General features: G+C 47.2%; 1 protein-coding gene across 18 annotated transcripts in view; it reads left to right on the top strand.

Moving 5' to 3' along the window:
- PCBP3 (poly(rC) binding protein 3) overlaps window positions 1–20,417 on the top strand; it is a 139,437-nt gene that overhangs the window by 81,860 nt on the left and 37,160 nt on the right. For all 18 annotated transcript variants that reach the window (XM_042854501.2, XM_042854489.2, XM_042854488.2 and 15 more), the window contains one exon: window positions 8,393–8,434. In XM_042854501.2, coding sequence (XP_042710435.2) covers window positions 8,393–8,434 — 42 coding nt within the window. The remainder of the gene's footprint in view (window positions 1–8,392; window positions 8,435–20,417) is intronic.

Here is a 20,417-nt window from a genome sequence, read left to right as displayed (position 1 = left end):
CAGCTCTAATTAACCATCACTTTGGTAGCAGTAGGACTGGACTTGGAGCTAGGGGGCTCAGCGCTTCCCAGAGAAAACTCAGCCCCTTGGGTACTAAGTCCTTATTTACACAACCCTCTCATTAAAGTTTTGCCTGAGTTGTGCCTTTTATTAAAGCCCACAATCCAGGGAGGTGTTGCACATTTTTAACACCGTTAGCGGAGGATAATGCTGTACCAGTAATGTTTGTTACTACACAATCACCATTGCTTTTAATGGAGGGACTGAAAAATAACAGGCAGTATTGCATTGGCTTTACTGCCTGTAAATCAGGGCAGAGTCTGGCCCACAATTAAGGAACTTTGAATGTGTTTATAATAACCCTTTGAAAGTGAAGCCGCACTTTCTTTTCCGTAGTGACTAGTGCCTTTCGTGGCACTCGCCCACATTGGCTTGCCGGAGATTTGCAGAGTCTGAATTCTTGGTTGCTGGCACTGCTTTTTGCTTAAGATAATCAATGCACATTTTTTAAAATCAAACATAGATCAAGCATTACATGAATTTTAAAAACTGATATAAAATGTGAAGTAAATGTTAGCGTCCCCATCTCTCCTCTAGCGTTGTGATTTCTCATTACTCCTCAAGCGTGGAAGTGACTGTCAGCGAGGCCCCTGTGAGACCTACATTGCCATATTTATTACACATCATTCCTTAGGGCTGGAGCTGGCTTGAGGGGGCTGCTCTAAACACCTCGTTGCACCAGTTTAGCTGAAGTCATTTAAAAAATCAGTTTAGTTAAACCAGTACAAACCTCTGGATGGAAACCCTGAAATTGGTTTGCAACTGCCTTATAAAACCAATCTGAATTAAACCCTAGCAACTTTGTAGAGAGAGGGCTTAAGTGCTCAGGGCATTTCCAGATGTGTAGGTAGCCCTATTCTGAAGTTCAGGGTCCAGCTTGCAATGACATTCTTACACTTATGTCATCTGTCTAATCTAATTGTCTCCAATAAAATCTCTGTTTTCTATAGGATTCATCATTGTTGTATCTAAGAAGCAAATTAGGATGGGAATTCTCCCAGTCTCCAGTAATTTCCCTTCAAACCACAATGATAGCAAACAGAAAAATATGTGGCCAAAAATTCCCAAAACATCCTTTTGGGTGCCTGAGTGAGTCAGTGCCCAATTTGAAACACTCAAGCCTGATTTTCAGAAGGGATGAGCACCTGCAGGTGCCATTGACTTCCAGGGGAGTCCTGGAAGTCAGGCCCCAGTTCTCTCCATTTAGAGCTCAAAAATGGAGCCACTCCAATGTGTGCCCTTGGAAAAATGGGCATTAGTAGCCAATTTATATCTTTATGGTAGCTAAACATCTATGTGCCTTCCAAGACAACCCTGTTTAAAGCATGTTGTTCCCCCAGCCCATAATTGGTAGCAGAAATGCAAACCAAGTATGGGAGCACATGGTAAGGACACACAGCAGAATGCAGACTTAGCATCTGACTTTTTAACCAGTCACCAAAAGCTTGCTAAATCGAGTGTATCACTGTCCTCTGAGCAGCAGTCCTGCAGAAGAGCTTTGGGTCCAGCTGTGGAGTGAACTGTATCTTCTCAAAAGGGAGAGTAAGATGGAAGGAACTTCCCCCTGCTGTTAAATTTCTGGTGTCTTGAGCAGAGGTTTATTTCAAGGAAAGAAGTGGGGCGCTAGAGGTCAGAAATCCTCATTGGCTGTATAAAGAAAAACTCCTTAGCTACTCTGCATAAGATGCCATTAGTTGCAAGGGCTCTGCCTCAGAAAGGGGCAAGTGCCCTGTCCTGGGACTGGAAGAACAAATGTACAGGGGAAAATGCCCCCAGCTGCCTCAGATCTCCCCATGTATACAGCAGAGTTGAGGGGTGTCAGGCGTTCAGTGCCACACTCCCATGTAACCTCACCCCCGCAGGCAGTTTCCAGTTCATCATCCCCAGCTACAGTTCCTGGCACAGGTACTGCCCCCCATCGCTTCCCCAACAATCCCCCCAACTGCCTGAGGCTCTGCCACACCCCACCCATCTCAGGCTGTTCCATCCTCCCAACAACCCTCCAACAGCCTCAGGCTCTGCCACACCCCACACCCCCACCTCAGGCTGTTCCATCCCCCCAACAACCCTCCAACAGCCTCAGGCTCTGCCACACCCCACACCCCCACCTCAGGCTGTTCCATCCCCCCAACAACCCTCCAACAGCCTCAGGCTCTGCCACACCCCACACCCCCACCTCAGGCTGTTCCACCCCCCCAACAACCCTCCAACAGCCTCAGGCTCTGCCACACCCACACCCCCACCTCAGGCTGTTCCACCCCCCCAACAACCCTCCAACAGCCTCAGGCTCTGCCACACCCCACACCCCTCACCTCAGGCTGTTCCATCCCCCCAACAATCCTCCAACAGCCTCAGGCTCTGCCACACCCCACACCCCCACCTCAGGCTGTTCCATCCCCCCAACAACCCTCCAACAGCCTCAGGCTCTGCCACACCCCACACCCCCACCTCAGGCTGTTCCACCCCCCCAACAACCCTCCAACAGCCTCAGGCTCTGCCACACCCACACCCCCACCTCAGGCTGTTCCACCCCCCCAACAACCCTCCAACAGCCTCAGGCTCTGCCACACCCCACACCCCTCACCTCAGGCTGTTCCATCCCCCCAACAATCCTCCAACAGCCTCAGGCTCTGCCACACCCACACCCCCACCTCAGGCTGTTCCCTCCCCCCAACAACCCTCCAACTGCCTGAGGCTCTGTCACACCCCACTCACCTCAGGCAGTTCCATCCCCCCAACAATCCTCCAACAGCCTCAGGCTGCCACCCACCAGCAATCCCACCAACTGCTGAGGCTCTCCCCCCCTCTCCACTTCAGGCTGTTCTATCCCCAATACCCCCCAACAGTCTCAGGGTCTCCCATTCCACCAGGAACCCCCACCAGCCTCAGGCTCCACCAGTGCTTTCTCTCCACCCCACTCGCAATGACTCAGTGAACCCAGTCTGCCACACTCTGACCCTGACTCCCTGAAATGCTCTGGACCCCACTGACTTTTCCAAGGTCCCCAGTCACTTCTGAATTCCCATTCCCCAGCTGCTCATGCATCTGCCCAACCCAACTTCCTGTGCAGAGAGGGAGTGCTCCTGCCTCCTTGCCAGAGCGGCCCTGGGCCCTGGGGCACCCTGAGGGGAGTCAGTGACCATTCCTGGTGAGATGTCACCCATGGAGTTGAGCAGAACTTGGTAGCTCTGATCCTGGATGGAGAGAAGGGGAAGAAGGGAGTGCCGCTTCCACAACATGCTCCGGATCCTTTGGGAGCCCCTCTGTAGGGACTGTGCAAAGGAAGGCTCTATGGGTTAGCAGGGAGCAGGGCTAGGGGCTGGCTGGGCCCTGTAGATTCCACTGCTCCCCAGCACTGAGGTAGTACAGGTTAGTGCACACTGCACCTTCAGCAACTAATGCACAGCTTCCCCCTCCATGCTTCCAAGAGCCACCCCCACCTCTGAGCCCTGGCGACGTGGCTCTTTCAGGAGCCGCTCACAGATCCCGGCCCTCTGTGCAGATGGCACAGTTTAGGCCATACCCCCTGTCTCTCCAGGGGAGGGAAGGCCCCACACCTGACTGATTGCATGAGACCTCCAGCGTCAAAGCAATGGAGGGCTCCAAGCAGTGTGTCCCTTTGGGTCACTGGTATGCCACATGGCAGCAGAAGGGAGGTGTTTGAGAAAACTACATGTGGACCAGGTCCATGGGCGATGGGAATTTGCGTGTAGATCAACTGAAGGTGCATTTTGACTTGTAGTAAAACTCCAGTATTTTCAAATATATTTACAGTGGTTCCCATTAAAATATCAGTGTTTTCTTACAATTAGCACTCTGGGGTTTTTCCATGTGCTTTGGATTGGCAATATCTCTAAAGTCTCTGTTGGGAAATGTTGACTTTTTAAAAACAACTACTGTGTCCAGTTTATTTGTTAAGAAAGTTGATTTGCATCTGTCCAAGACACCGTCCTATCTGTGGCTAATTCTGGATGTAATCATCGAAAGGTATCACAGAATAGCCTCAAGGGTTGGGCTGTTTATTTTGGACATTATTTAAGGTTATGCTTATTGGACCATTTTTCATTTCAACATCTCTAGTTATCGAGTCCCCATTAGAAATAAGTGTGTAGACTACTGATCTTTTTGGACCTGATTTGTAATTAGGAGCTGACCAGCGTGTCCACCAATGAACTATGTTCAGAGCCTGACCATTTAAAAAAAAATCAAAGCAAAATATCAAATGGAAATTTAAAGGAAAAATTGAACAATTTAGAGAACATCCTCACTCTGTTTTCCTTTCTATTACTATACCGTGTGTGAATACAGCCCAGGGAGTGAAAGATTTGGCAATGGGAATTTAACCCTTTGGAGACTGGACATGTATAATGCGAGTAAAAGATATTACCTCACCCACCTTATCTTTGTCAATGTTCTAAGAATCAGAGAATAGAATTGTTGATGGCAAGAAAACACTGAATTGGCTTTTGTGTCCGATTTCTCTACACTTGTTATTGATCTTCACCCCACCAAGCTCAGGATATGACTGAGCCAAACAGCTTGTTGTTTGCAAAGAGGGATGTAACTTTTCAAAGGTTACGAGACTTTCCTCTTCTTTGCTGTCTTTACTCTCCCTTTACAAAGTGTTATCCATCCTTTATGCCATTTATTTTGGAATCATCTGAAAAATGTTTTAATGAATCAGCTGTGTATTACTACCCAATAAACTCCTTAGCACTGGGACATCTGCTTTACAGCTGTTGGCAGACAATAATGCTTATTTTCAAAGTGTTAAAAAGAGTTTGTTAAAGGATTGTTGCAAAACTTTGCTGAAGAGACAAGATACCTAGAAAACACCAAACCCTGAATTACAGCGGGTGAAATTCACCACAATGTAGAGAGCCACCACAAGGCCTACATGCCACTTAAATGCCACTTACGCTCTATTTTGAGGGCATAAGTGAGACATAAACGGCACACTGGACTTTTGCTGCATCTCTGCCCGGGGTACATTTCACCCTAATGTAACATAATGTATGTACAGATTAAAAGTGTATAAATACTGGACATTTTATAATTGTAAACAAAATATTTCTCACTTTCTAAGACCCGAGAGCAGGATTTTGCGTTACCCCTGCGAAAGCTAATGATGACATCACAAACACCTAAATAACTGAAGGTTTTAGGGTCTGATTCTGGGCTCACTTACACCATCAATGATGTAAAACAGAATTGGGCCTTTCGTTGCTCATTCTACACATTACAGACCATTCTGTCACTGACTTGAGTGTTTCTTTCTAAACAAACTCTTCCAAGATGCTGAGCTGCAGGGCTCAGCAAACCCTTTGTCAGACCTGAGAAGCAAATCACACTCACTCTGCACAAAGGTGCTGTTTCGGTGACTGTTGCTATGTCCCTTTTGGACAGTGGATAGAGACAATTCATCTGTAGTGGCCAGGAGGGGGAAATCGCTGTCTGTTGAAGTCAGTACCAAGGACAGAGACATTTCCTTAGCCCCCTTTTCCCTACACCAGCCACAGATCCTGGACTGAATTATTTTTCTTTCTGTAAATACCCTGCTTTGTAGTGTTAGCATGTCTATGGGCTGAGATTTTCAACGCCACACGTGGGGTTTGGATGTCCAGTTCCCGCTAACTGTAAGAGAAATTGGATGTCCAAATCTCTTACGTGGCTTTGCAAATCCCAGCCATAATGTTTTGATGGGTAGATGAATATGACTAAAGGATTCAGTTCTGCCAGAGGAAACCTTCCTTTGGCTAAACTCCGACTGACAGATGGAAATTCTGTCTGGAGGAAGAACGGCTATTTCAGAATGATCAATTCTGGGTAGGAGTATAGGCCATGGACAGGGGGAAAAGGGAAGTAGTTGGTGCCGTTTACTGTTGTATATTCTGCGCACATCTCATGCTCCGGCCATAAGTGTAGCAGCACGCTGGCAAATTGAGAGCCCCGGTTAATACTGGCTTCCCAAATATCTGCTGTATATTAAGTGATGGTGATGTTTGTAGGATGTCACTTGCACACCCCCAGTACAAAGCCATTTAGCTCTATCAATTATGGTTCAAGCTATTAGAGAGCTAGGGCCCAGCCCTAACTTGTGGTTGCTGAGCTCCTGTCGGATGGCCGGTCCCTGAGGGATCAGGCCGGTCGCGAGAGGTGACTCAGGCTTGCAGTTGCATTGTCTGTTCAGCTGTGCAACTTCTAAATTCAAGTTGGACTATCATGAAAGGATGGTCTCTAGATAAAAGAAAAAAAGTTCTCAGAAATAAATTCAAACCCGCAGCCCACCCTCTCTCTAAGGATCGGTCTCTGCAGCATGGTATGATTTACGGCTTGGGCAGAAGTACCTGCACTAGCTTTCATCTGGCTAGCAAGCTAAAAAGGACGCCGTGATGGGGGCTTCAGTGGAGGCTAGCAATGACGATACGTACCCAGGGAGGCCAAGCGGGCTTGTACAGCCCACGCTGCCATGTCTTTACTGCTATTTTTAGTGAGCTAGCTACATTAAAGCTAGCGCGGGTATGTCTACCTTCCCCCTCCACGATTGCAGCATAGATGTGGCCTAAATGCCTCCCTGCCTGACTTGTAATGGTCTCAGTTCCACAGCATGTAGAATGCCCATCAACTCCTAGAAGGAACTTCTATGATACACACATGGAACAGATGGACAGCGTAACCCCTAAGAACCACACGTGATATGTGTTGCATGGAATCCAGGGATGAATACATTAATTTGCTTTCCACTCAAATGTTTCTATAGTTGTGACCTCCCAGCCCTGGTCTACACTGCAAACGTATGTCGGTATAACGACATCGCTCAGGGGTTTGGAAACCACTGTCCTAACTCCCAGTGACCCGGCTACTGCCTCTCCCGGAGGTGGAGTACTTGCACCGACGGAGAAACTCTCCCCTCAGCATAGGTAGCGTCATGACTAAGCGCTGCAGTGGCACAGCTGCAGTGCCGTAAGTGTAGACCAGACCTCAGTCTCGGCGTCTGTGATACGGTGATGCCGACTACATAGAACCTCTTCAGTACAAACACAGCAGCATTCTGATCACCCAACATGGCGCCCTTTCCTGCAACCTCAGAACTAGGGTCCTACCAATTTCACGGCCCTGAAAAATGTGTCACAGACCGTGAAATTAGCCCTTCCCCATGAAATCTGATCTCCCCCTTGCTGCTGGGAGCGCCTCAGTCAGGGGGCTCCTAGCTGCAAGTCCTGGCTGGGCTGGGGAGGGAGAGGACTTGTCTTTCCCCTGCATGGCCCCTCTCATTCTCAGGGGGAGATCACACCCACCTTGGAGTGCCTCCCCCTGCTGCAGGAAGCTGTAGTCCCAGAGGTTCCTGCAGCTGGAGGAGACTTGTGGAGATGGGTCCAATATCCCCCTGCTCCTAGGAACACCCCAGCTGGGGGGGGTCCTAACTGTGAGTCCCTGCTAGGCTGGGAAGGGTCAGGACTTGCCTTGCATGGAAGCTCTGGAATGGCAGGATCAGACCCACTTCCTGGTACCTTGTGGGTTGGGACCCCCATGATTACGACATTGTGAAATTTCAGATTAAACAGCTAAAAACATAAAATTGACCAATTAAAAAAGCCCCTGGTTGTGAAATTGATCAAAATGGACTGTGAATGTGGTAGGGCCCTACTCATAACCGTAGAGTTATTTAATCAGATTCACACTGGAGAGATTGGAGGTGGTCACATGACAAGGGATTTTCCAAGCTAGCCAGCTGCTGCTCTGTATTTATCCAGCTTCCCAAGCGTACCACTGATCAAAAACCGTCAGGGCAATTTGTGCATTGGGTGTAAGGACTGTGCAGCAATTCTGCAGTGACATCCCAGTGCTGACCTCTAAATGAGGACCCTGGAATCCAAAGAGAGGCGCTTGGGATCTCATACGTACATTCGCTATAATTGTGTGTTGTTAAGTGACGGCTCTGGAGTTGCTTAGTGGGCAGTGCTGCTCCCTGTGACAGAAATCATTTCAAGCAGAGAGGCATGCTCATTGTGTAACGCGAAAGTCAACAGTGTGCCAGCAGTCTGGGGTGCTGAGTGCTTTATAGTGGCAGTCCAAAAAACCAGTGCTGACAAGAGTTGTGAGAGGCGCGGTTTTAACAGTGATGATAGGGTTCTTTATGGGGTGGGGGTGGATGCCTTGTCTGGCTTCATTTATACATAAAAAATACTTTTCCAAAAATCGTAAGGGGCTTCTCTCCCTTCCCCGATTGGCTATTACAGGGGGAAGGAGTTTGAATAAAAGTTGCAGCTGAGGCATAGGGCTTAAATGGACACTACATCCAAGTCTAATGACGTATCTTTTCCTCTTGCAGGCCTATACAATTCAGGGACAATATGCAATTCCACACCCGGATGTGAGTTTTACCCTAATTTTTCTTATACCCATTTTACTCTTTTACGTCACCTGCATGATACTGTTAATTACTACTAATATTAATATTAGACAATAATATTAATAGCATATTCTCAAAGTAACAGTCTGTGTGTAGTATCTGTAATACCTTGAATAGCCTTTTAACCTATTAGCACTAAACTTTATTCATATTGAGGACTTGGCCTGATGTTAAATTATTTGTATTGTTCAGTGCTATCCCTTCACTAAGACATAAACCCTATATGCATTTTGTGCCTCAGAGAATGGTCAAAAATAGTCTTTTCCCTCTGTGTCCCCCTCTCCATAAAGTGTTGCGAATGAAACACAATGGCTTATTCCGGGGCTCTTGTGAGGGGGTAGCTACGTTTGAAAGCTTAGAGCGTTCTGCTTGTCTCATAGACTTTGCTTTCTAAAAGCTGTGCCTTCCCACAGCGTGGTCTGTCTTTGGGTATGTTCTCGGTCGTATTGCAAAGGAAGTCTGGGTGTCTGGTGCTGCTGATTTCGCTCCCCACTTTCCAGCGATTATTTTAGACTGAGCCCAGCTAGCTTTTAGAGCCTGGCTGGATCAGTTAGTAGAGCGTGACTCTTAATCTAAGGGTTGTGGGTTTGAGCTCACATTGGGTGATTACTATGGGGGGAGGGATAGCTCAGTGGTTTGAGCATGGGCTTGCTAAACCCAGGGTTATGAGTTCAATCCTTGAGGGGACCATTTAGGGATCTGCGGCAAAAATTTGCCTGGGGAATTGGTCCTGCTTTGAACAGGGGGTCCTGAGGTCCCTTCCAAACCTGATATTCTATGATTGGTTTACAGTCAAACTGTTCAGTAGCCTAAACATAGATGCACACGTTCTTCATGTTTTGGTGGAAGGGAACAAATGTCCCAACCACTCTCTTCAGCCTGGCTTACAAGCAACACCCAAAAGACCCCTAGAAATGAATGGCCACACAGGTTTCTGTGTTGAGTTCAATTCCTAGTCAGGACTGTAGAGGAAGGCCCTTGGTGCTCTCTGTCTTTTCTGGTAAGGTTGTGGATTTTTTTCTGTTGATCTTAACGTTAGTTGTGGGGAGAGGCGACATAGAGAGGAAAGAAAGAAAAGGAGTCTCTGTGCCAAATTCATTCCTGATTAATGCTTATTTCTAGTTAGAAATACCTGGGCTCAGGTGAGCTGGGAGTAAACACATCCCCTCTGTAGCTTTCACCTGTGTGGGTCGTGTGCAGCACCCAGCATAAATTAAAATGATCCTCCTCGACAGGTCCCCCAAGGGAAGGCAGGAGGGATACAGACGCCACCATCTCCAGGAGGCAACTCTCTCCTGCGGTATAGGCCTGTTCCGTATCTTCCCTTGCTGACCCGTTCTGTCATTTTGAGGCATTCCCTCCTTAGTGTGAGGAGAAGCAGGGAAGAAGGCCAAACCATATGTTTTATAATGGTGGGTATGAACTAGGGCAAGTGCACTGAGGTGAGGTGAAAAGAGGCAGTCTTTTAGCCTTCCATAGGTGGAAGGAAGACCTCCCAGCTACTCGGCTCTCGGGAACAGTGAACTGCTGTGGGAGGCCGTGCGTGCAGACGGTAAATGTAAACAAAATGTCTCATGGCCTGCCAGCAGATTACCTTGATGGGCCATGTACAGAAGGTTGCCGACCCCTGCCCTATAAGCTGAGAAGGGGTTACCTCAGGTCAACTAGGGACACCTGAGTCCAGTTAAGGGCTGCCTGAGGCCTTTGAAAACCCCTCCTCGGGGCTGCTGCAGGGCAGTAGGGAGATAGGCTTCTCCAGGGTGAGAGGCTGCTCTTGTCTGTACAGCGGAAACAACCAAAGTGACTGCACCCTGGGCCAACACCCCTCCAGAGAGGGGGGAAGGAAAAGGAATCCCCCTTTATTTTGTGTTTGTGAATTTGTTTCTTTATTTGGTGGAGGACACTGTGTGTTTTTCACACAGTTAAATTTTCTCCAAAATTTTCATGAAAAAATGCACAATTTTCAGATTTTTCCAGAAATGACCCCTGAAATCCACCCCCCTCTTTTTTTTGCTTTTTTGAAACCAAAAATGGAATTTTTTCATTATTTCATTTTTTACCGTTTTCTACCATCTCCTATTTCAGAGGCAAAAAGGAAGGGAAGAAAAGGGGAAAACATAAAACCTAAAATAGTGCAAGGTCATTCACTTAGTAATGAACAACAAGAATTTTTGGTATAAGCTGGGAACTTATCAATTGGAAGTGACAAAGGAGGAGAAAGGAAGAGAGAAACATGGGTGTATTGCTCTCTCTAAATACATCAGAGGGATAAACACCAAGGAGGGAGAGCCGTTATTTAAGTTAAGCGCCAACGTTGACACATGAACAAATGGATATAAACTGACCATTAACAAGGTTTCTAACCATCAGAGGAGTGAAGTCCTGGAACAGCCTCCCAAGGGGAGCAGTGGGGGCAAAAAACTAACTTGTTTCAAGACTGAGCTTGATAAATTTATGGAAGGGATGGTATGATACGATTACCTACAATGGCAGGTGGCTCATCTGTGACTGCTAGCAGCAAAGATCCCCAGTGGCTGGGGATGGGACAGTAGATGGGGAGGGCTCTGAGTTACTACAGAGAATTCTTTCCCAGATGTCTGGCTAGAGGATCTCGCCCATGTGCTCAATGTTCAACTGATCACCATATTTGTGGTCGGGAAGGAATTTTCCCCCAGGTCAGATTGGCAGAGACCCTGGGGGATTTTCACCTTCTCTGCAGCATGGGGAACAGGTCACTTGCTGGTTTGAACTAGTGTAAATGGTGGATTCTCTGTAACTTGAAGACTTTAAATAATAATTTGAGGACTTAAATAATGCAGCCAGAGGTTAGAGGTCTTTTAGAGGAGTGTTTCTCAACCTTTTTTTCTGAGTCCCCCACCCCCGCCCCGACATGCTATAAAAATTCCACGGCCCACCTGTACCACAAGAACTGGTTTTCTGGATATAAAAGCCAGGGCCACCACTAAGGGGTAGCAAGCTGGTCAGTTGCCTAGGGCCCCATGCCACAGGGGGCACCGTGAAGCTACGTTGCTCAGACTTCTGCTTCAGCCCCAGGTGGCGGAGCTCGGGGCCCTGGGCTTCAGCCCCATGCAATGGGACTCTGGCTTTCTGCCCTGGGCCCCAGCAAGTCTAACACTGGTCCTGCTTGGATGGGGTGGGTGAGATGGTCCCTTCTGGCCTTAAAGTCTATGAGTCGCGGAGACCAGGCTCTTAGAGCTGGGTCCTTTGCTGCATTAGCATAGTGGAAGGACCCTCCTGCAGGAAGTGGTGATTAGACCATGATGAAGGCATATTCCTCTGCCGACAATGGTCAGGCTGTTGCCTAAGGTCAGCTCCATTGTGTCTGTTTGCATGCACAGCCTCCCAAACAATCCAGGATATGACAAACCCATGAGGGTCATGAATACTGATCCTAGTGATTTAATGGAATATTAAGCTCATATTCTGTTAGTCTATTTGCAAATGCATTCTGTGGGCCTTGTGATGTGATTTTGTCAGATCTTTTACGCTATGAAGGTTGGCCATAATCAGTACTTGGATGTGAGTCTTCCAGCTATGACATATACCTGCAGGTGCTTTAGAAAGTAATACTGGAGATTCAGTAGGTGGAGCTCTTCCCTCTGAGGCAGTACTGAGGTAGCACTTCATATGGGGTTAGTAGCTCTGTGCTGCTAGAACCCCGACTTTTAGATACAATGTAAAGTTGAGGTCCTGATCGGTTGTGTTCAGTAGAAATGCCTTTGCACTTTCCACAAAAATGAGTGCCATGGTGAAATTCTATTCCCCAAAATCTGTGGCATTGGTTATGATATTCTTTCCTTCCTGGCCTCCTTTGTTGCATATTTTTCTGTGTGCAGATTGAAGGCTGACAACTTCTACTTAGAGGTGGTTGCATTTCAGTGATGAGTGAAGTGGTCGCTTTCTCTATAGTTGGCAATCATTTTATGGAATTTGTAGAGTGTGTTGATTGAAGAGCCAGTGACTGGAGGAGTGATAGAAAGGAGCTGCGTTGCTACTAATATGCTTGCTTGTCTCGATGCTTATATTTAAATGCTAAGCAGATATGGGCCTGGTTAGTACTTAGATGGGAGACCAGGGCAAGGTGAGGTCTGTGGAATACATGTATCCCTTGTGTACCAGGCAGACGCTGACTGACCTCAGCTCTTGCTAGCTACTAACAGGATACCAGAGTCTCCTTTTGTTTGATAGGTAACCTTATTGGTTTTGATTTACTATCTCCCTGGAATGTGTTCATCACAAATAAAGACAATCCTTTATTTGACAGATAGCTGCGTGGATATTTCGCGTAAGCCTATACTGTCCACATCTAGTTTTGCCATTTTTATTCATTCTTGCCAGTATTCACATTTGTTGCGGCTTTTATTATTTTGGAGTGGTGTTGGGGATGAAGGGAATACAGAAGATTTTTGAGGAGCAAGTATGCAGATGAATATTGGGACGTATTTTTTGGACAAAATATTGATAAAAATAGAAAACATGATTTATTTTACACGTTTTGTCCTTTTTTTATAAACAACAAAGAAATAAGATGCAAGAGGCTGCTTTACTGCAACGTGAAGACAGAAATTTAATTGCATGCTGCCAGGAAGCCAGATGCTCCCCTGATGGAACCTGGCATTGCTTCAGTGGGCTGTCTGACCCAGGGCATTCAGGGTTAAGGTTCCCTGGGCAACTTCAGTTGTGTCCCCTTCACTTATGCTTCACAACAGCACCTCTTATAACATGATCATACAACTCTAGGATATGTGACATGTTGGTCTGAATCGCCCCATCCCTGTGACACACGTGCGTAGCACTTCATATCATGTATGCAACAGATGTCATTACAAAGACAAAATATGCCACGGTGGCCTCTCAGTTCAGCATGAGGGCAAACAACGGTAACCTCTTGACAGCACCCTGTGTGAACCATTGGCAGACGCTGTTGGCAAAGGAGCCGAAGGGAATTAGGTGCCCAACTCCCAATGAGCATCAATGAGATGTGGGCACCTAATTCTCCTGGACCCCTCTGAAAATCTTAACTGTAACCCCCATCACTCTGTATTGTGCAATCTGCTATTGAACAACCCATTGCAAATCTCATGTTGTTCAATAATCTCATGTTGTTCAATAATCAATAATGTTTAACAGACTACTTCTTGCATAACAACGTACAAATCAAAGCTTCTGAAAATGGAAACTACTGAAATGATATTTACTATGCAGCCAAATGTAGTGGTAATAACACACAGACTGGGCCAAATTCTGTTAGAGGCACTGCTTTAGTCGAGTATAACAGAGATCAGTGTTACCCATTTGTTTGTTTCCAATATACCCCTTTTAACATAGCAGTGTATATATTTTCTAGGAAGTTTTTATTGTATATATTTCAATTTCTTTCCTTAAATAGACTGTGAATAATTATGAGTATACTTTGCTAGTCAGATCAACATGCCCTTTCTCCTAATTGTCCTTCTCAATACACCCCAGCATTGACTCAGACTGTATTTCTTATTGTTATGATGTTGCTCTCTGACAGAGGAACAAAACATATTATGGTATATGCTGTATCGTGGAAGCATTTGTGCTCTGGTCAGTGATAGGCAAATAATGTTTGTGATTTGTTCAATACTCTGTGGCCAAATCCTGCAGAATTTACAGAGATCTCATTCAGTGCCGGAGTAATTTGGGTCTGTATTTGTGTCTCTTTCAAGGCTTTATTATTTAAAACAATGCTCAATTATTTAGTTAATGGAAATATGAAAACAATTTTACTAGGTAATTTTCTCTTTCACTTGCTGCAACACACATTTGTCTTTGATCTTTCCCTTTTTATTGATACTGCAGCAACGTTGTTATCCTGGGGATTTGTAACTATCTGTAAGGAATGAATGAATACATACATCCTGGGCCAAACCCCGAATTCCTTTCTCAGTTTTCCGTGGATAAATTGATCACTCGAGTGAATGGGAGTTTTGTCTCAGTAAGGACTTGAGGGTGGCCCTTGGGCATTCATGTACAGATTGAGAAAGGTAGTCTCTATTTGGAATTTGCAATGGAAGGGAAGCCAGTGGTGACTGGGAGGCTAGGTTTTTTTGGGGTATGATGAGCACAGGAACTGTTTTAGCATAGTGGGACCTGATACTGTGTGTCCTGAGCCATGCACCAGATTGCCCAGTTACCCTTAATAGGGTATAAGCAGACATTTTGCCAGTACCTAGTGATGCTTTCCCATCATGGCAGCTTGGTTACCAGGATATGTCATCATAGTTCTATACTAACAACAAGGAGTTTGGTGGCACCTTAAAGACTAACAGATAGTCTTTAAGGTGCCACCAGACTCCTTGTTGTTTTTGTAGATACAGACTAACACGGCTACCCACTGATAGTTCTATTCTGTGAACCTGAGTAATGTAACCAGATTGGCCCATTACTTTGGGGTATGCTCATTTATTCGGGTTACTCTTCTGGGGAAGGAGATTCTGTAACCCTATCAATGTACTGCTTGTGTCACTTGTGTGTTCATATGGAGCTCTACTTCTCCCTTCTGCAAGTCCCCTCCCAATGGAGCTATCCTGCCGGACCTAGGTTCCCTAGGGCTGGGTTACTCCAGCCCCAGAACCGGATGAACACATTCACACCCACACATACATTAATAGAGCAAGTCTGAGCGGACCGGGTCAATCAGCACTGTCAAGCTGACCCCTTATAGGTCTCTGGACTCACTGGGCTGGATGAAGCAGCACTTTCAAGCTGCCTCTCCTTATATGCCCCTGGGCTCCATGGACTGGGTCAAGCAGCACTTTCAAGCTGTTACCCTTATGTGTCCCAGATTCAGCACGTCCCTATCCCCACTCCCCCAACACAATTGCACTGGCAGTAACCTACTTGATGAGCAAACCCCACCGTATTTTGGGCGCTGCAGGGATCTTTAGCATAGGTAAAAGAAGCGTTGCTGTAAAGTGAATAGGGGAAGCTAAAAACACAAAAGAGTAAAGTTCAGCAAGAGAAAGAGAAACAACCAACTTAACCATAAAAGTTATTTATTGAATAATAGTGATAACTACACAAGGAGGGCTAAACCAACATAACATACATGATTAAAGGTTAATACCTAAGGTAGAAAGAAAAACAGAGAGAGAGAAAGAGGGGGGATCTCATCCACTCCATGAGGCTTGAACTGGTTGGGGTTCCCAGGTGATGGTGGTAGTGGAGGGTCCTGAATGCTGGAGACAGGCAGAGCCCCAAGCACGATCAGTCAGGAGAAGATGGAGTTCCAGTGGAACTGATGCATAGTTTGGATCTAAGCATCAGAACCCTGACTAGAGGGTGAGTAGATTTTTGTAGAGAAAATACAATGGTTAAAGGGAGAACACTACATTTGTTTATAGGTAAGCTGATGACTCAAGGGTTTTCTTTAGGCTAGACAATAGGAGCTGATCCCTCTTGGCTATGGGTGGTGTTTTCTTCCAGGGAGCTCACAATGCAATTAGGCTGCTTCAGTATTTGGATATCAATTAAGGATTCATTACTAGAATTGGTCTGATAATTGCTGAGCTGGGTGTGTGCAGACATAGGTTCAGTAGCATCTGGAGCAGAGATTCCCATGATGCAGTGCTTCCCTGCTTTTTCTGGTCCCAGAGTTCAGTGTGGTTCTCTGTTCTCCATTCTGTATGTAAACTGAGATGTCTTCCTGTCCCATCTTCCATGCAGATGAGGCTAGGGGAGTTGTCTCTGCTCTCCATTCTGTATGCTAATGGAGATGTCTTACTTTTGTCATCCTTGTCAGGAGGGGTCTAGATGTGTCTCCCAACGCCCTTCACTGCTCTCTGCAAGTTTTTTCCTCTGATGGGTTTTGGTTTAAGCAGAGGCTGGGGGGGGGAGGGTGTCTTTCATGAGTCAGGCTGGATACTGCACCCTGGTTCCCCAAGAACACAGAGGTGTCTGGTATCAGTAAAGAGGAGTAGGAGATGGGTGGTGGTGGTTGGGGACTCCCTCCTAAGGGGGATGGAGTCATCCATCTGCCATCCAGACCGGGACACTCGAGAAGTGTGCTGCTTGTCAGAAGCTAGAATTCAGGATGTGACGGAGTGTCTGCAGAGACTGATCAAGCCCTCGGGCTGCTACCCCTTCCTACTTCTCCATGTGGGCACCAATGATACTGCCAAGAATGACCTTGAGTGGATCACTGCAGACTACGTGGCTCTGGGAAGAAGGATAAAGGAGTTTGAGGCGCAAGTCGTGTTCTCGTCCATCCTCCCTGTTGAAGGAAAAGGCCCAGGTAGGGACCATCAAATTGTGCAGGTAAATGCGTGGTTACGCAGGTGATGTCAGAGAGAGGGCTTTGGATTCTTTGACCACTGGATGTTGTTCCGGAAAGAAGGATTGCTAGGAAGAGATGGGATCCACCTAATGAAGAGAGGGAAGAGCATCTTTGCAGGCAGGCTTGCTAACCTAGTGAGGAGGGCTTTAAACTAGGTTCACCGGGGGATGGTGGCATCACCACCACCACAGAAAGAATAGCAAATATGGCAGGTGACCAGCTTGGCTTAACAGTGAAATCATCGGTGAGGTTAAACTCAAAAAGGAAGCTTGTAAGAAGTGGAAATTTGGACAGATGACTAGGGAGGAGTATAAAAATATTGCTAGAGCATGCAGCGGTGTAATTAGGAAGCCCAAAACACAACTGGAGTTGCAGCTAGCAAGGGATGTGAAGGGTAACAAGAAGGTTTTCTACTGGTATGTTAGCAACAAGAAGGTCAGGGAAAGTGTGGGATCCTTACTGAATGAGGGAGGCAATCCAGTGACAGATGATGTGGAAAAAGCTGAAGTACTCAATGCTTTTTTTGCCTCGGTCTTCACAGACAAGGTCAGGTCCCACACTGCTGCACTTTGCAACACAGTATGTGGAGGAGGTGAGCAGCCCTCAGTGGTGAAAGAACAGGTTAAGGACTATTTAGAAAAGCTAAAGTACACAAGTCCATGGGTCCAGATCTAATGCATCCAAGGATGCTGAGGGAGTTGGCTGATGTGATTGCAGAACCGTTGGCCATTATCTTTGAAAATTCGTGGCAATCGGGGGAGGTCCCGGACAATTGGAAAAAGGCAAATATAGTGCCCATATTTTAAAAAGGGAAGAAAGAGAACCCCGGAAACTACAGACCGGTCAGCTCAGTCCCCAGCAAAATCATGGAGCAGATTCTCAAGGAATCCATTTTGAAGCACTTGGAGGAGAGGAAGGTGATCAGGAACAGTCAGCATGGATTCATCAAGGGCAAGTCATGCCTGACCAACCTGATTGTCTCCTATGATAAGATAATTGGCTCTGTGGATCTGGGGAAAGTGGTGGATGTGATATATCTTGACTTTAGCAAAGCTTTTGATACAGTCTCCCACAGTATTTTTGACAACAAGTAAAAAAAGTATGGATTGGATGAATGGACTATAAGGTGGATAGAAATCTGGCTAGATCATCGGGCTCAACGGGTAGTGATCAACTGCATGCTGGCTAGTGGGCAGCCGGTATCAAGCGGAGTGCCCCAGGGGTCGGTCCTGGGGCCGGTTTTGTTCAACATCTTTATCAATGATCTGGATGATGGGATTAATTGCACTCTCAGCAAGTTCGTGGATGACACTAAACTGGGAGGAGTGGTAGATACGCTGGAGGGTAGGGATAGGGTCCAGAGTGACCTAGACAAATTGGAGGATTGGGCCAAAATAAATCTGATGATGTTCAACAAGGACAAGTGCAGAGTCCTGCACTTAGGACGGAAGAATCCCATGCACCGCTACAGGTTGGGGACCGACTGGCTAAGCAGCAGTTCTGCAGAAAAGGTCCTGGAAATTACAGTGGACGAGAAGCTGGATATGAGTCAGCAGTGTGCCCTCGTTGCCAAGAAGGCCAACAGCATATTGGACTGTATAAGTAGGAGCATTGCCAGCAGATCGAGAGAAGTGATTATTCCCCTCTATTCAGCACTGGTGAGGCCACACCCGGAGTATTGCGTCCAGTTTTTCTCCCCCCTCTACAGAAGGGATGTGGACAAATTGGAAAGAGTCCAGAGGAGGGCAACAAAAATGATTAGGGGGCTGGGGCACATGACTTATGAGGAGAGGCTGAGGGAACTGGGCTCATGTAGTCTGCAGAAGAGAAGAGTGAGGGGGGATTTGATAGCAGCCTTCAACTACCTGAAGGGGGGTTCCAAAGAGGATATAACTAGGCTGTTGTCAGTGGTGGCGGATGACAGAACAAGGAGTAATGGTCTCAAGTTGCAGTGGGGGAGGTCTAGGTTGGATATTAGGAAACACTATTTCACTAGGAGGGTGGTGAAGCACTGGAATGGGTTCCCTTGGGAGGTGGTGGAATCTCCATCCTTAGGGGTTTTTAAGACCCGGCTTGACAAAGCCCTGGCTGGAATGATTTAGTTGGGGTTGGTCCCGCTTTGAGCAGGTGGTAGGACTAGATGACCTCCTTTGGTCTCTTCCAACCCTAATCCTCTATGATTCTATGATTCTATGAAATGCTGGCTCAGAACACTTTCCTCACAGCTCTTCAGAATACAGAAATTAGAAATATAGGACATGTTGAAAGCCGTTTAGGCATTAGTTTAAACAGCTGCTTTACCCTACTGCCTGGATGCGGAGTTCCCTCTGTCTTTTGAGTTTTTCATTACACTCAGGTGCGTTTGTTCCATATCCATATGAGAAGTATTTCCATTCAATAACAGAGACAGAAAGGGTTTCACTATTTTCCCTGGCCCTGAGCAGCTCCAATGAATGGTCTGTGGCTCCTGAAGTCATTCCCTTGGGCCAAACATCGTCTCTTCACACTGGTGTAGTTCGGAATGCTCAGGTCAATGAGCAATCTGATTGGCTTTACTCCGGTTTCCGTTTCACAGCCCCAGTAGCAGTGGGCAGGAGATGTGTCGTTCAGGGCAGGAAGGATGGGAAAGCGAGTCTGGTAATGGTGGCAGTGAGGAAACAGCTCTTGTAAGGTACTGCACAGCAGCTGTCCTTGGACGGCAGTGATGAGAGGCTTCAGCATGGAGATGCTAATTTTAAAAGAGGAAAGTGAAGGGGTAAAGAACCATTGAAAATGAATCCAAAGAGATTTGTTTTGATCTCCATTTTAGTGTAAAGCAGGATCAGGTCTGTTTTTTAAAGAATAATCCTGTTCTTTTTTTGTTTCAGTTAGAGCAGGGGTGAAAATCTGGCCCTCGAGCTCCTGCTGGGAAGCGGGGTCTGGGGCTTGCCCTGCTCCCACACTCCAGTCGGAGAGTGGGGTTGGAGGCCGCTCCACGCGCGCAGGTGAGACTCCCAGCATGTTCCCCCTCTGGCTCCTATGCTTAGGGGCAGCCAGGGGGCTGCGTGCGTTGCCTTCGCCCCAAGCGCCAGCCCCACAGCTCCCATTGGCCAGGAACTGCAGCTAATGGGAACTGTAGGGGTGGCACCTGCGGATGGAGCAGTGTGCAGAACAGCTTGGCCACACCTCCGCATAGGAGCCAAAGGGGGGACATGTCGCTGTTTCCAGGAGCTGCATCATGTAAGCGCCGACTGGAGCCTGCACCCCTGACCTCCTCCCATGCCCCAACCCCCTGCCTCAGCCCTGATCCCTCTCCCACACCCTAACCCCCTGCCCCAGCCCGGAGCCCCCTCCCACACCCTGAACTCCTCATTTCTGGCCCCACCCCAAGGCCTGCACCCCCAGCCAGAGCTCACCCTCCCCCATGCCCCAATCCCCTGCTCCAGCCCTGATCCCCCTCCCACCCTCCGAACTCCTTGGTCCAAGCCTGGAGCACCCACCTACACCCAAATCCTGTATCCCCAGCCCCACCCCAGAGGCCGCACCTCCAGCTGGAGTCCTCCCCCTCACCTGCTCCTGCACCCCAATCCCAATTTCGTGAGCATTCATGGCCCACCATACAATTTCCATACCCAGATGTGG

This window comes from Chrysemys picta, chromosome 11, assembly GCF_011386835.1.
Source record: "Chrysemys picta bellii isolate R12L10 chromosome 11, ASM1138683v2, whole genome shotgun sequence".
In the NCBI taxonomy this organism is placed as follows: Eukaryota; Metazoa; Chordata; order Testudines; family Emydidae; genus Chrysemys; species Chrysemys picta.
Note: the sequence above shows the minus strand (reverse complement) of the source record. Positions and strands in the feature narration are given on the sequence as shown.